This window comes from Eublepharis macularius, chromosome 1 (assembly GCF_028583425.1).
Source record: "Eublepharis macularius isolate TG4126 chromosome 1, MPM_Emac_v1.0, whole genome shotgun sequence".
In the NCBI taxonomy this organism is placed as follows: domain Eukaryota; kingdom Metazoa; phylum Chordata; class Lepidosauria; order Squamata; family Eublepharidae; genus Eublepharis; species Eublepharis macularius.
Window position 1 is genome coordinate 57376917 of NC_072790.1, and position 17277 is coordinate 57394193.

General features: G+C 44.1%; 1 protein-coding gene across 1 annotated transcript in view; it reads left to right on the plus strand.

Annotated features, from left to right (window-relative positions):
• The window catches only part of SH3YL1 (SH3 and SYLF domain containing 1), a 39991-nt gene extending 29076 nt beyond the window's left edge, over positions 1-10915 (plus strand). Inside the window, exon 10 of the mRNA XM_054982579.1 lies at positions 10586-10915. Within this exon, the coding sequence (XP_054838554.1) occupies positions 10586-10779 (194 nt within the window). The 3' untranslated portion in view covers positions 10780-10915. The remainder of the gene's footprint in view (positions 1-10585) is intronic.
• The last annotated feature ends 6362 nt before the right edge of the window (positions 10916-17277 follow it).

Sequence of the window (17277 nt, forward strand, 5' to 3'; positions counted from 1 at the left end):
ACTGCTTTTTCCAGGTGAAGGCTTGCTTTGCATACCTTGCTAAAGGTTCCAAATCCATTGTTGTACTGGGCTTGGCTGTTCAGATTTGAGATACCAAGTCTGAAGCAGGAGACGAGCACAGGAGAGACTAGCAGTGGGAGAGGGGCACCTAGTGTCGGCTCATACGCTTCCTTGGATTTACCCATGAACATCTACTGACAGTGCCATCCTCTCAGGTAGTCCAGCGGGTCTCTCCAAGGAGCCGGGCTTTCTCAGGTGTTGCTCCCCAGTTATGAAATGACTTTGTCCCCAGCTGGTCTTTCTTCATGCCTGTAAGACCTCCCTGTAACAGAAAGCATTTTTGTTAACTCTGAATCAGATTTATTTCTGTGGGTTTTTCTGTGAGCATGAGCATTCGGCATAACCCATCCCCCTCACAGGATGATTGTTGTGGGGATAATGATAACATATTTTATAAGCCACTCTGAGTAGGTGTTCAGTTGTCCTGAAGGGTGATATATAAATCAAATGTTACTATTTTGTCATCAAGTTGCAGACAATTTAAGGTGACCCTGTAGCGGTTTCAAGGCAAGAGATGTTCAGAGATGGTTTGCCAGTGCCTATCTCTGCATAGAAACCCTGGCCTTCCTTAGTGATCTCCCATCCAAAAACTGTGCAGAGCCAACCCTGCTTAGCGTTCAAGGTCTGATGAGATTGGGCTTCCGGAACCATTTAGGTCAGGATGGTTCTGACTGCCATGCCACAGGCTTTTTGGTAATAAATGGCAGCAGAAGCTCCTCTAAGTGATGAAAGGAGCCCAGCAGCTCATCTATTTTTGTTAGCAAGTAGCTGCGGCAGCTATACTTTGCAAATGTCAGCATTGGTTGATGCAGAGCTCTAGTATAAGGACCATTTGGCTTTCGATCCCCAATTCTTTGAGAGCTTCTTAAACAATAGTTTTCCCTTGCCTGTTAACTGTTGTGAAATAAATCAGGCTCATGAAAACATTGCTTATATTTGGGGATCTGTGTTCAACTTCCTGTGTTCCCCAGTGTTATTTCAGTATTGCATTAACCTATCACTAGCTTGCACAGCGCCTTCCATCTGAAGCTTCCTTTTGGACAGTGCAGCTTTGCTGACAGTTGCTTCAAAGTCATCTTAACATGGTCCTGGTCTTATTTGCTTTCTTTGGAGCAGTGATCTGCCAGTGTAATGCATATGAGTGCCATCATGTCTGCCAGTGTCTTTCCTAGTACTCACTACTCCCTCAAAGCATCTCTTCCTTCAAAGCAAAAAGCCAGTCTTAGCTTTTTCCTCCTCCAGATCAGAGCAGGAGAATTCTTCACAAAAGCCCAGGAAGCATCACCTTTGTGTCTTCTGGGAGTACCTTTTCAGAATCAGCTGCCTCTGTTAAAAGAAGAATGCTTGGCATTAAATTCTGCAACATTTTAGTATGGAACCTTCCAACAATTTCAGTATTGTGATTGGCCAAAGCTGTCCCCTTCCGCCATTCTTGTGTGGTGGCATCCGCTACGTAATCTGAAAATTCCAAAATGCCGACAGGTTCAACAGGTTGGGGAACCTAGACTCATGAATTTAACAGCGTAGATTACTACACTGTTAAATTCATGAGTCTAGGTTGTTCGAAAAAAGTTCCATTGTGCCCAGTGGGGCTTGCTTCCAGGTAAGCATGCATCAAATAGCAGCTTCAACCACTTTAACACTTGTGACATCATTTTAGCAACCATTTCATAAGGAAATGTCCCTATATTTTATTGTGTGTCCTTTACTACAGGACAGACAGCTCACTTGACAAACAGTCATGATAGCAGAGTTATAGAAAGGAAGGGTGCTCCAAATTAAACATCACTGCAGTTTTGGCAGCAATTTTTGCTTCTCTTCCAAGCGGTGCTGCGTTACCCTGAGAAACACTGCCTGAGGAGGTGATCCTCAGCATTTCCATAGTTAAATGCCACCGCACAGATGCTACAAGCTGTCTAGCTGCTGATTAAAGCCTTCTCAATTCAGAAGTGACCTATAGTAAACCTATAATGTTGACAAATCCCAAGAGCGCATTTCTATCTTTTTCAAAGAACAGATGTTGAAAGAGAACAGGAATTGACCCCATATCTCCATGGTTATTAATCCAATTCAAATACAAAAGTATCATTTTTATTTATGCTGTCTGTACTCGAGAAAGAGACTTGTAGCTTCTGCCACAACCGGTCCCATCATAATCTCCAATCTCACACTTACTGCCAAGGGCTCTGAGCATTGCACTGCCACCCTCATGTCCCCTGAGATACAGAGGTGCTATTTAGAAATACTGCTCTTTCTCCTCTAGATTGAAAACGCAGGAGGGCAGACAACGTACCACATATTTAAAATAAAAATACAAATTTAGCAGCCTGAATTCTTGTTCCAGTTTCTCAGAAGGCAGAGGAAGAAAACAAATAGGGACGGTGAATTTCTATATGTCGTTTGGGGCTCCTCTTTCTCAGTGCCATGTTCCCTATCAGTAAGAAGGACCCCTACATGCAAATGGGGATACGGTATCTCCTTTTAGACGTAAATTGATATGCTTTTCATCAGCATAACATTCAGAGATCCAGAGAACAGCTGTAGAGCACCCTTATGTGTATGCTTCTGTTTGCACAGGCATAGTTTCCCTGCATGGCAAAAAGACTGAGTGTTTGTGACAGTGATGTTGCAAAGGTGCAGGGTCAAATTAAGTGGAGCAATGGTTGCCTTGACTTTTGATTCCTCTGTGACGGACTGCAATTTTTAAAAGTTTAGAAGTGCTGTACAAAAAGCTGAAGGACTGTGAAGGGTTAAAGCTTCATAGAAACAGAGAGCTTTGAGTGACAGACTACTCCAAGGAATCTGATTGGACAGCATGAGCTGAACAGAGAAAGACCTCTGAACTGGATGCTGGGGAGAGGGGAGTCTGATTTTAACCCTAGTTGAGGAGGAGTCAAGTGTCCGGGGTCAGCAGCACATCCCCCGGCCTTGCTGACAGGCAGCGGCAGGGGACAGCCGGGAGACAGCAGTTCAACTACTCTGTCTGGCAAACAGAGCCAGAACCTGCCTACTCCAGGGGGAAGGGGTGAAAGGCCAAAGCCTCAGAAGGCTGGAGGGAGCAGGGAGAAGCCAGCTAGTCCCCCCCTTCAGGGGGAAGAGAGGGGGCTAAGCAGGCTAGAGGAAAAGGGCCAAGGCAGGGGGAATAGGGACCCAGCAACAGCCCAAACAGAGCCCTTACCTGCCAAGGAGGAGAAGCATCCACTACAGTCCAGGGCCACACCCTGGCTAGAGGACAGCAGCCTGGCTCAGGAGGTGCTAGGAGCCAAGCCCCTCCAGGTGGAGCTGCCACAGGCATTCTGGGGGAGGAGATGGGTAGCCCCACCCGGCATCAATGAGCAGGCAGCCCAGAAGCTGGTCAGGGCAGCTCCTCGCGAGCAAGGCCAGGCATGCTCAGCAGCACAGAAGCTGGCTGGGGCAGCTCCTCGCGAGCAAGGCCAGGCATGCTCAGCAGCACAGAAGCCGGCTGGGGCAGCTCCTCGTGAGCAAGGCCAAGGAGACCTCAGCTGGGGATGGCTCATATTCAACCCCACCCTGCCAGCAAGGCAAGGAAGCCAAGAAGGGATTAGTGGTAGGAGGGAAACACCTGAGGGAAGGCACAGCTGGGCCAAGTCAGGAGAGGGAACAAGCCTAGAAGGAGGGCAGGGCAGGGAAAGGAAGCCCTATATAAGGTGGCTAGGAAGAGCTCTGAGGTGGTGGGTGTGAGTAAGGAGTGATGGTGTGGAGTGAGAGCAGAGCAGTGCGAGAGTGGAGGCTTGGAGGAGAGTTCTGGGAGGAGGAGATGATGGAGGACGCAGAGGGTAAGCAGGCCAGGTTGAGCAGGCCAGTGAGTGGACTGAGAGGGAGTCTGGGTGATGTATACCATCCCTCCTTCCACAGAGCAGGGTCCTGCAGTATCCCTGGCGCCCCTCTGACATCAGGGCCGGCCCAGCTGGGGCCCTGCCCAGCGGCGGCAGCGACAAGCCCTGACATCAAGTACTGACAGTTTCGAGATTCAGCCCTGATGAGAGCAGGTTAACACAGACAGGAGAACTGGGGAAAAGTTGGCAAGGAAGTTTGGGAAGTAGGTGCAGACTCCCATTCAGACCAAAGAAAGGGGATAGATCTCTAGCGAGAGGAGAATTTCCCTACCCAGTCAAACAGGGAGTTAGCTCTGCAGACTGAAGAGATCCCTGGTCTGGTGTGCTTAGAAACTGCCTTCGGAGACCTCAAGGTTCAGTTAAAAACTCAAAGACAAGTACTGATGTTTCAGGAGAAGGGGTTTGAGTACTGGAAAGAGGTTCCAGCCTTCTTAAAACCAAAAGAGTAAGAAAGTACTTAGAGAAATGTGCTAGAGTGATTTGGAAAAACAGGAACAAAAGCCTCCCAACATAAAGATTTAAGTAACTGTGAAGAGCTTATGAAACTCTCATTAGTCTGAAACACAAGAACCACAGTCTATGTATTGATTTTACCTACGATTTATTTATTTATTTATTTAATTCAATTTATATTCCGCCCTCCCCGCATCAGCAGCACCCCGCATCTGGGTGGATTACAATTGGTATAGTAATTTAAAATACATATAACTTTAAAACCAATAAAACCACATAAATATTTAAAACACACAGCAGCAGACTTCTCCAATAACCATCACCACCACCCAACCATCTCCAAAGTATTCTGGGTAGGTAGGGGGGTATGTTTTCCTCTAGTTGGCCAGTGGGGAGGCCCAACCAGCATCAACGATATGCCTGGCGGAACACCTCCATCTTGCAGGCCCGGCGGAAGGATAACAAATCCAGCCAGGCCCTAGTCTCTTTAGACAGAGCGTTCCACCAGGTTGGAGCCAGGACTAAAAAGGCCCTGGCCCTGGTCGATGCTAGGCGGGCCTCCCTGGGGCCAGGGACCATTAACAGCTGTTTGTCGCTGGATCGAAGCATCCTCTGGGGCTCATATAGGGAGAGGCAGTCCTGCAAATACGTCAGTCCCAGTCCGCATAGGGCTTCATAGGTTAAAACCAAACCCTTGAATCTGATGCAGTACTCCACCGGTAATCAATGCAGCTGGCGCAATACTGGTGTAACGTGTGCATTAGAAGGCACTCCAGTGATGACACGTGCCGCCGCATTTTGGACCAGTTGTAACCTCCGGATCAAGTTCAAGGGAAGCCCTGCATAGAGCGTGTTACGGTAGTCTAACCTAGAGGTAACCATTGCCTGGATCACTGTAGTTAAGTCATGGGTTGAAAGATAGGGGACGAGTTGTCTGGTCTGTTGGAGATGGAAGAACAACGACCTGGCAACCGCCATGACCTGGGCCTCCATTTTCAAGGAGGCATCCAGGATCACCCCCAGGCTCCTAACTCTTGGAGCCGGTGTAAGCACCGCCCCATTGAGTGTAGGAAGCATGGGCCCCAAATTCACACTTCCGCGACTCAAGTACAGGATCTCTGTCTTTGAGGAGTTTAACTTCAGCCAACTCTGCCTCAACCATCCAGCCACAGCTTCAAAAGCATGCTCTAGAACATCCGGGGCTGATCCAGGCCAGCCATCCATCAACAGGTATAGCTGGGTGTCATCAGCATACTGATGACAGCCAAGCCCAAAACTTTGCACCAGCTGGGCAAGGGGGCGCATATAGATGTTGAACAATAACGGGGAGAGTTTTGCCCCCTGCGGCACACCACACACTAGTGGATAGCGGGATGACAACTTCTCCCCTAGTGCCAACCTCTGTCCCCAACCGTGGAGAAAGGAGACAAGCCACTAATGCTGTCCCTTGAATTCCCACGTTGGCGAGGTAGTGGGTCAAAAGATCATAATCGACTGTATCAAACGCTGCCGAAATATCTATGTATATTGAGTTACCGCAAAAATTTTCAGCCCTGATTTCACCTGACCTCTCCCATCTACGTTAAATAAAATATTTATTTTTTAATTTAAAAATACCTCTAGTGCCATTTAAGTTATTTAAGTCAAAAGCAAGGGAGGGCGTCATAGCCTTTTCATGTATAAAGCAAAAAATGAGAGAATACAGTTTAAACAAAAGAGATGTCTAGGTGAGAGGAGCAGAATGTCTGCTCTCACCTTACTTTCCCCACCATCCATTACCCAGGCTCTTTTCTCCCATGTTAGGTGTTGGAGTAAGGCTGCAAGTTTGGGTGCTTTACATTGGGGGAGGGGAGGGGTAAGACAGAGAAGTGGAGGAAGACATCTGCATCCCTTAACTGCACACTTCTCTCACCATTAGAGTCAGTAACTCTGTGCTGATGTCTGATTCACACACATACCACATATGTGAACAGAGCAGACATGAACAACAAATGAGGTTGCACTCTCACATTTGTATACTGAATGAGCAGTAAAGTAATTTGAGATTTGGGTCTATCAGACCTCCGCAGTGTCCTTCAATGATCTATTCATAGGTTTCAGATGATCTAGACACCTGCCTGTCATTTGCTGCCTTCATAAGCTGATAGGCCTCAGCCTCAAGCTTCGAATTATTGCTGGATTGGGGAGGAATTCAATCATTTTGATTCTTGACGGCTTGTTCATTCCAGCTGTAAGCCATCATTCATGTACTAAATATTTGTTTAGTCTGTAGAAGTTGCACAATTGCTATGAGTTAATCATTCTAAAAAGGTATGTTTTTTAGTGTCTGCCAATTACTCAATTTAACAAAATGGCATTGACTGAACTGCACCTAAAACCGCACCATTTTCTAGCCTTATCATGCACAGGCCTCAGTCCCTGCAGCTTGCATTTTCAAGGTATTTATTCCCAGTAGGATCCTGAATTCTGCTTGGTACAACCCTCCCCCCCCCCACACACACACACTTCATTTCAGTATAAGCCAGAAAAAGAACCTCAATTTAAAGGGCCATAAATAGTATTATCCTAGTAAAGCAATCATAAAAATAGACTTAGAAATTATTTCCTGGGGATTTCCTGCCTTATGATAAGCATTAAAGCAGTCTATAATAGTAACAGCAGAGGAAGGGAAGCACTGAGAAGGATGTTTATTTTAACTGAACGTAGGCTACAAGCCTGATTAGGAAATAGAAAACCCCCAAAAGAGAGTGAGCCTAGGCTACAATAAACTCCTTTAAAAAGAAGAGGGAGGTTTTCAACTCTTCATATTTACGAAGTTGAGCACGTCATCGGGCTTATAAACAGATATACCACATTATCCCTACTGGGTAAGAATCTTCTGGTACAAATATCCATTAGTCACCCTGATGGAGTATGTTGTTTTTATCATTCATAATCAGCTATGGGATGCTTTCTAGAAATTATTACAAACATACTGCCCTTGTGAAGTGCAAGACGGAACAATTTCTCCTACTTACATTCTCTAAGGCATGAGTCATGACATCACATCCATTCCAGCAGAAATAAGTCACCATTATGTTCTACTACGTATTAAAAGGTATTGAGCAGCACCAAGTTGGGGATAACTATGTGGATTAATTCAGAGAACTCTCTTATTCCAAATGGAAGCCTTGCTTATTATGATCTGTGTAATTCTATTCCTACCCCTTTTTGAATCCTACCATTTCCCCATTTCGATTATAAACCTTTCTATAAAGACATTTTTGGCTTTCTTAGTAAATACATTTCTCTGGGACATTTCTTTGAATCTCTTCCTTACATGCCAAATCACTAGGGTGCTACATAGTTGCTATTAGGTATTTTCCAGGGTTTCCACCCTGATGCTTATTGTGCTCGCTGGAACAGCATCTTCTCAGTGCGTCAGTCTAGATGTTCTCAGGAGAGAACTGAGTAGAGGCAGCTGGTAACCAGGGTGCTTTCCAGGGAAACTTTGGACTAGGATCTGGGAGAACCAGGTTTGAATCCCCACTCTGCCATGGAATCTTGTGGTGTGACTTTGGGCTAGTCACGCTCTCTCAGCCTAAACTCCCTCACAAGGTTGTTGTGGGGATAAAATGGAGGAGAGGAGAATTATATAAACCATCTTGGTTCCCCATGTGGGATGGGGTGAAGTTATAAATGGACCCTCATACCTACAGGACTGCTTCTCCTGGTATAACCCCCCACGTGCCCTGTGGTCTGCAACTCAGGGCCTGTTAGTGGTTTCTGACCCTAGGGCCATTTGATGCTCTTGGACCAGAGACACTGCTTTCACAGTTGCGGCTCCCTCCATCTGCAATGCACTAACAGAAGAAACTCCCTCTGGGATTTCGTAAAATTCCAGAGGGCCTGCAAAGCAAAGATGTTTTGTCTTGCATTTGGAAGCAGATTCAGATATTTTTATTGGCTTGACTCCACATGGTTTAATTATTATAGACAATGAGCATGAGTAGGATTTAGTGATGGCACTGTTCTTTTAGATGTATGGGTTTTAGTGTTTGTATTCTACTATGCTATTAATGTTTGCACTTCTGTTTTAATATCGTATGACAGATTTTAATGTTTGTATTTCTATAGTTTTAATACTGTGTTTTATTTGTATCTTGTAAACTGCCTTGAGCACTAAATATGGTGGGGAGGTATATAAGTCAAATAAATAAATGATGGAGAGGTATAGAAGTCAAATAAATAAATTTAGTTAAAAATCCTTGCTCTAGTTCAGAGATCTTTGAATACTCTAATGGAGAACAGCTAGTCACTTATGGAGATCAAGAAACTTTCCCTGGTGATCAAGCAAGAAATCTTGGCAAATGTTGGCTTCTAAGATTTATTTTGATCACATATTTAGCGCAACAGGGCTGGTGGTATGAGCTAGCAAACTCTGTGGACTCTTTTGTTAGATTGTGGAAATAATTTCTGGTGCTCTCTAGAGAGGGAGAATTAATTTCCTGGGAGCCCGCTTTCTTGTTCAAGAGCACTATTGTGTGGATGCCAAGAAAGCATCATTTGGGAGTTCTGGGTTCCTGAGTTTCCTGAGGGTGTTATTGTTGGTGGTGATTTGAGATATTTTATGCCTTGTTTTCCCTCAAAAAATGTGCCCCAGGCAGCTTTTTAAAAAACAATTTGCCAAGCATAACTTTTTACATTTCTGGAGTTCTCCGATGCACCAAGCTGTTAACCTAGTCCCCAAATAAAGCCACAGGGCAGAAACTTCCTGCTTAGGAGGACCTAATTAACAATTTGCACTTATAGAGATTCCGTGGCCTATACAATTTTAGGTATGGGAAGCTCTAATGCTAAAAACATGGTCATCTCTGAAATGGTGCTTGGGCCAGTGGCTTCCCTTTCTTCCATTTCCCAAAATTAAAAATGAGAGAGCTGTGTTTGAAGGCTTTTTTTTTTTTTTTTAAACAACTACTAATCATGACTTTCTAAATTATCAAATGACTTCCTTCCCCTTTTAAATTGGATTTACTGTAACAAAGACATGGGTCTCACAGTTAACATCATCATAACTTATTTGGTTTGCCAGTTTCATCTTAACTGATCAACACAGCTTAGATATTTGTTGAATGTGGCACCATAGCACCATCTTGTGTGGGTTGGGCGGGGGGGGGGGGGCGTGTTCATTTCGCTCTTCAGAGTACAAAAAGTTTTGTGATGAAACAAATTATGTAACAATGACTTTGCACTTACACAACATTTCAATTAAACTGGCTTCTATACACGTGAAGAAGCTTTTGCTTTGCTAGCATTACACTTAAATCATGCCTATCTTCTCACTTAGTTTTTTCTTGGTCAGTTTCCACTCTGGTTTCCTAAACAGTGTTGACAATTAAGGTAAACTCCTCACAAAATGAATTTCTGAAGGTTAAATAGTCTCTGCTTTTCTACATGCTTTGTGAGCCTGACTACTTTTTACATATTAATTAAGATGACAGCTCAATTTGAGCTGGTAGGTAGCTCAGATTTCAGACCTTATAAGCAGTCTGTGCAAGACTTTAAGAGCTCAACTTTCTAGTTGTTCCACTCTTTAACTTTTGAAACTCTTAATTAGTCCCTTTGTCAGCAAACCTAAGCTGGAAGTGCCCTGGTCTGTTTGCAGATGTTAATGGTTTCATCTACTGTTCAGCATTACAGTGAGGCGCTATGAAACATTTTCATGTATTGGTTCTTAGCAAATATTTTGACTTTCAACAGTTGGCAGACATGCAGCCTGCCTAAAAATTTGATGATGTTCCATGATCTTTGAACTATTTCTCTCTCTTTATTTTTTCACTCTAATAACACTGTGTGTGTGTTTAATGCAATATATCAGGAAATTCAGCAAACTATATCCGAGCTGCATACCAGCGATATACTTCTTCAGCTTAGCTACTATCCCTTTCCCACCGTCAAGTCCCATTAGTCCATCTACAGCAGTTGACTAGCCGTTTGCTACTTTCTAGATGGATAATGGAAAAAAAGAAAAAGAAGGCAGTTTATAAAATGGAGCAAACTAGACCCTTAATAATATTTGGTACCCATTTTTGTACTGTTTTGTTGATGCTAATTGAAATCAGGCTCTTTTCTGTAGCCTAAGATGTCACATTTGCTATGTTGTATCTCTCCACTGTATGAAAGTCTTAGTTTACAGTCAAGTATAGCCTTAGGTCTTGAATGCATTTCTTTTACAGGAAAGTCTTGTACCAATTCTACGATGGTGACAGCAGTATATCCATTTGAAGGACAACAGCCAGGGGACTTGACTTTCAAAGCTGGAGACCAAATCAAGATCACAACGAAAACAGATTCACAGTTTGATTGGTGGGAAGGAAGTGTACAAGGCAGAACTGGTATTTTCCCTGCCAATTATGTCACAATGAGTTAAAGAATAATACATGATGTTATCCTTTTATCTACATACTTTAAAGTATGCAACAGATTATCAATTGTATTAGATTATACAATTGATCATGCGTGTGCCACCTGCATGCAAAGGAGTCACAAGGAGACATACCCCCCCCCCCAAAAACCATAAATGCACATGTGAGCAATGCACATTGCCTGGAAAGGGAGGTTCATGAATGCCTCTCTATCCAGTCCTCCTTTCATGCGTTATGGAAGGGCTGGGTGGGGATATGGTAGGCACTCATGGGTCTCACATTCCCTGCAAGTACTTTTGTGCTGCCTGTAAACCTTTCCTTTCACCAAGGTAAACAAATAGTTGATCTCCATGGGACTTCTTTGTGCACGAACACTGTGCCTATGCTTGTCTGTATTGAGCCTTATGTTTTTAGCAGAATTTTTTAAATTAATATTTTCAAAATCATTCTATAACTTTTGGTAATGGAAGAAATTATAAAACTGATCAAAATGAGCTGCATGTGGAATGTTAAGTTTAATATGTGTATTATAGCATTTTTCTATTTAATAGTGCCTAACATAAACTAACATTTTACTTCTTGCCAAATGTTAGTCTTTATACTTCCCTTCCCCTCAAACAAATGGGTATTTACAATGGGTGGCTTGTTTAAGCTATTGATTGCAATAAAGCAAAAATAAATCCAAAAGTAAGATGATCCTTTATTTCTTTAATCTGATCTTCACTTCTGTGAGTTAAGCTGCCTTCCAAGCAGGTCTTAGTTACCCTCTCCAACTTTGGCCCTGAATAGCTGCATTCCCTGCTGTGCACCGTGTCTTCAACCTGCTGGCTCAAAATGTATTCCTGAACAGCTAACAAACTCCGGAGCTGAAGTGTGGGCCACACATAGCTGAAGACATCCTGATTCCTGGAGAAGTTTGAAAATGGAAAACTTGTACACTCAACAGCCTTCATTTGGAACATTTTTTTACCTTATAATAGAGGCCTGTATTCCTGCACAAAGCAAGCTATGTTGCATTTAAGGCAGAATGTTGACATGTTCTCTTGTCTCTTCAGGCTTGGATCAGGTGGGATAATAGCACAATATGCCAAGACATTGTTCAAAGTGAGACATTTGGGGGGTATCCTTGTAAAACTGGCAGGGTGGGGGGAGATGAGAGAGGATTGCCAGGATAGGTACTCTAGGTGGGGAGGGATGGGATTCACAGCACGCACAGGAGGGGTGTGCACTGTGGTTGGGTGAAATATTGCTGCTTGCTTGCAGGGGTTCGTCTGCTTGCATCGGATGGAGCAACTCAATTTGACATATAAGGGAAGTGCAGATTGTGAAAAGGTTGCAGTAAAATTGAAAATCACAGTAGTGAAGTTCCCATTTTTGAAATGGATCCTAACACCCCACCCCTACTGTGGTCTTGGTCAAAACTTTTTTTGACAGTTTTGAGTGTGTTGGCTTGTTAAGCATCAGATGGACATTGTAAGGGTCAAAATACAAGTGTGAGATGTTTTGGTTGCCAGGATCCTCATTATAAGCCATACGGACAGCCAACATTATGCTGTTATACTCACAAAATTAGCTTGTTAGTGTGCTCCCCCCTGTCGTTTACCCATACACCTGAATTCATGAGTCACAGGTAAGAAGAGCTAGATTCCAACCACGATTTTACACACAAAAAGAGACCAGAGCAAAGCATACAAGCACAGCAACAAGCAAGGTTGATGCACATGTCAGCTAAGAGCCAAGCTACAAATGACAAATTACACGAGAACTGCAGGTAAAGGGAGTCACAATGTTGGCTGGGAAGTTGAGTTTTAAAGAGATCGGAAGGCTTTGTCAATTTCCCCTCTCTACAGAGCCTGGAGATTGCTCCTCAAAGGATTTGTTAAATTCCTCTGAAGGCTCTCAGTTTCATCTCCCACCTAGGTAGTGGAGAGGAAATTAACAAACTCTCCTAGGAGGGATCTCCCCAGCACTGTATAGAAGGGAAATTGACAAAGCCTTCTGATCTCTTTTAAAACTCAACTTCCCAGCTAATATTGTGATTCCCTTTATGTGCAGTCCTTGTGTAATTCGTCATTTGTAGCTTGGCTCTAAATGTCTGTTTCAAGTAACCTCTGAATGCAGCCCTGGAGTTGGTGGATATAATTTGCTAATTTGGTCAGTAAATCTGTCACCCATAACTGTGTCAAAACCAATTTGAATTCAGAAGAGCTGCTGCTTTTTTCAGGACTGAGGTTTGTTTAAAATCCCAAATGGATGTTCGTTGTTAGTGTTAATTCTTTCTAAAATGAAATATGGTCCATTTGCTTTGTCAGCCTTCTCTCTCCGTGTTACTGCTCGCAACCTACGTTTTTCCTTTAGCAGTTCCTTTGTATTTTAGGACACCTTATGCCTTTCCTTCAGATTTGATTTTCAAACACAGTTACAAACCCAAACCATCATTCACCAAAAATGCACATAATAGCTCCCCCCACATTTCAAGTGTTTTGGGTCACTTATTTTGTATATGTTTTTAATTAACTTCAACTGTGAGCCAGCAAATATCTACATAGCAGAATGAGAAGTGTTTGCCTGGGGCTATAAACAGGATGCCAGCGATCCACTGACCTTAGGAAACTTTTGAAGTCTTTCTGTTGACTTCATTAGACTTCGGGTCAATGTCAAAAATGTGTCCACATGCATGGGATACACCGAATTGGCATTTCCATTCATTGTAGTAGTAAGAAGATCTTTCCCATTAGGAATAGCATGTAACTCAGTTCTTGTCAGTTTGGGTAGGCTTATAAACCTTTCCCGTTCTGAATGTTTCCTCCTTGCCAGCATATTATACTCCTAGGATAATTGGTTTTTCATATGTTTGCTACTATTATTTAGCTTTAAAGTTAAAATTGCAATTTTAATATATCTTAGCCTTGCTAATAGCATCCCATTTTACCCCTTTAAAATAAGGCTTGTAAATATTTAGCCCATCTTTTTTTGCATGAGCTATTAATCAACAAACTTCCTTTCTACAGAAATGCTGTAAAAGGACTGAACGTTTCCCAAATTCTGCTATCCATAAAGTAAACGAACATGCCTTGCCATCTCCCTCCAAAAGAGCTTGGGCACCATCCAAGTGCATTGTAAGTTCATTGATGTTTGGGTGCATACTCAGTTTCCCACTGAAATTGATGGGTCTTAGGGCCAAGCTGCTTATGATGTCATGGATTCATAGGTGGATTCTCTGACATGCACAGCAGGGCTGTGTGGTGCTGGGCAAATCTTCCCTCTTGTCATTTCCCAGATGAACCTGTCACCTTCCAAAAAAAGAAAAGACGGATACCCATATTGCATCTGTCTTTTTCCATGACAATAGATGTCAGAGAGAAATCAACCACACCCTCTCCCCTAGCGTTAGTCTCCATTTATACCAAGCTGATCTGCACCTGCTTTTTGAAACTAAATGGGGTATTAGTAGACCCCAAAATCTTCTGTAGTCTAGTTCATGAACATGCTTAATGCGTGCCTCTTATTAAGCAGTACTAGACAGGCATCTTGAATGTGTTGCTGTGCATGTTCTAGATTTGAGATGTGCATTTAAAAAGAGAAGTTTGGGGGATTAAGTGCTCCTTCTCTATGCCTACCTGATCATCTCCTCCTGTCTCACTAGCTGTGCTCTTTCATTATGAGGACCTTACTTTAGGTCTGCCTGACCACCTCTTGAGGATGCTAAGCAACATATTTCCAGCTTCTTTGCTCTGGGCTGGAAGATAGAGTAACTCCTTCGGGGTGTGGATTTGGGTACTCCTGAGCTGAAAAGACATTCAAATACTGAATTCAAGTACCAGTCCTCCACAATGGAATCCTGAACCAAAAAGAGCATCCCAAAATTCATGGTAATGAAGTAGGTGCCTTCCAATAATTCAGATCTGAGACCATATCAAAAAATTTAAAGTGCATATTTCTACTTCTTGGGGTCACAAAGTCAGACACTATTTGTCCTTTTGGAGAGTCCATGTTTATGGATGGTGTATTGTGAAGGTTCTCCCAGTTTGACAAATAGCCCCCCCCCCAGCTGTTTAAAGTACAAACAATGGCACAAGGGGAGGTTTAAGCAACCTTTCCCCATACAACATGCTCCCAATCTGAATTGGGCTTCCATGCACTTGGGAACTGAGTTCCTTGTGAAGCTGCAATGTATGTCTGGTTGAAAGTCCTCCTGGGGCATACAGACAGAACCTGAGGGCTTCGTATTGAGTTGGATTCAGTGTGAAACTTCTGCTTGTGCTGGAGCTCTTGTGTAAGTGGAAATGCAAGGGAAAGACCACTTATTGTGATCTTTTGCATTTCCACTTGTAGAAGGCCTTGTGCATCTAATTTTTGAGCACTATGATACATAGGGAGAAAAGTGTTAGTTGTTACCTAAGATCTTGCACAAGTGGAATTGTGCAGTTATGTTTCTGCTTGTATATTGCTGGATCCAAGCCGTAATATATACACTGACCATGCCTTCTGGAGAATATAAAATTCAGGTGGCGCCTAAGAGCAGCTATTTGTTCTTCTGCTTCAGTGCCGAAGCACTCCACCAGGCCTGTAGATCATAGCTCAGAGGATAGGACACGCCCATCATTATAGCTATGACCATTGCAGAGCCTGTACCAGTCCTGTACTGATACCTAATCGTTGAATGGACTGGTACGTGTTCAACAACCTTGTCTGTACTGAAAGACCAAAACGGCGTCCCTGAAATAAGAGCCAGGAGGTTTTCCTAAAACTAATTCTGCAAACTGGGTTTGTTTTGTTTTGTTTGGTCTTAAAATGCCCAGCATCATGCTCATTCACTCACTCAACATTCCCCTCCCCCCCACTTTGCTGAGGAAGATTCCATTAATGGACTCCCGGCATCTAAGTGAGCACAATGTTTAACAGGAGCCTCAAGAGCCTGGTATGAATAGCTCTTGCCTGACAATGTGACATATGCACATTATTGATTGCCCTCCTGGTGCATTGCGCTCCACTGAAGTACAGCGCTCAAGTAGCATGTGCAGGCAAGCCAGATGCGAAACTGAAACACTATCTAAACAGAGCTGACTATGAAAGTAAATAATCCAGCGGGTGGTCCTCGAGATTGTCAGCAATCATTACAGCCTGCAATATAAACAGGCTTGTCAAACAGGATTCCTGTCACAACGCTAAAGTCTCATTCTTCACCACCAAACCTTCAGGCAGTTTCTTCGGGGGGGGGGGATGTTCTCTCATTAGAAAGCCTCTTTCCACGTTGCAATGTTCATTCATTAAAGAACCTGGGCCTGAATCCTAAACCTTGCTTCCTGCTTGCACAGGGAGGGTAACAGCATTTATAAAGACTACAGGTTGGTGACTTTATTTGCTCAAATACCTTAATTTTTAATCATAGAAAAGTAGGTGAGCAATCCTTGAACTCAGTCCCTATTTCTGACTCCAGCCCTTCACATCCTCCTAAATCCCAGTGCTCCAGGGAGGTATGGTGGTGGGACACGGATGAGGAATGGAAGGCCACGGAGATGTGATAGGGCTCGGTGTCCTTCAAATCTGTGTCCCATCCTGAAACATGCTGGTTGTGGAGCTAGGAAGACAAACTGCCTCCCTCCGACACTGCTGTTGTGCAACACCAGGTCCATTAATAATAAGACCAGAACATTGCATGATTTTTTTGCGGTAGAAAATGTGGACCTGGTACGCGTGACCAAGACATGGGTGAGGGATGGTGAAACGGTCGCCCTGAAAGAACTGCCCCCCACACAGGGTTCTCGGTCCTTCATCACTTTGGATGGATGGTCGGAGGGGGAAGTGGCTATTCTCATTCGGGAGTCTTTCTCCTTCAGGCCACTCCCCGCACCAAAGATCACTGGCATTGATTGTGTGGGCCTGACGTGGGATGCCGAGGAGAGTTTGGCTATCTGTCTGGTGTATCGACCACCTAGTGCACCAGAAGCTGCCCTGTCGAACCTGTTGGAGGAGGTGGTGGGGTGGGCTTTGGAGCACCCTAGGCTACTCGTCTTGGGTGACTTCACTGTCCATGTCGTTGATGCCGCCTCCTCACAGGCTGCGGACCTGGTGTCATCCATGGCAGCACTAGGACTCTCCCAATTTGTTTCAGCTCCCACACATCAAGCGGGCCACATGCTGGATTTGATCTTTGGTATGGGGATTCAGGTGGACCTTGATTCCATTAAAGGAGTGCCATGGTCGGACCACTTTGTCCTGAAGGCTCATTTGGGAGTACCAGCCCCCCCCCCTGCATAGGCGGCGAGCTAATTTATGCTCGCCCACGGAGATTGATGGATCCAACCGGCTTCCAGAATGCTCTGCATGATCCGATGCCCCCTGGTGGTTCGTTGGATGAGCTGGTGGAGGACTGGCATGGCCATCTCTCAAAAGCCATCGATGCAATCGCCCCCACCACCCACCCCCCCGTCACCCTCTCCATCCCCGTGCCAGACTTGGCCCTTGGTGTACAGAGAAGCTACAAAGGATGAAGTGGGAAC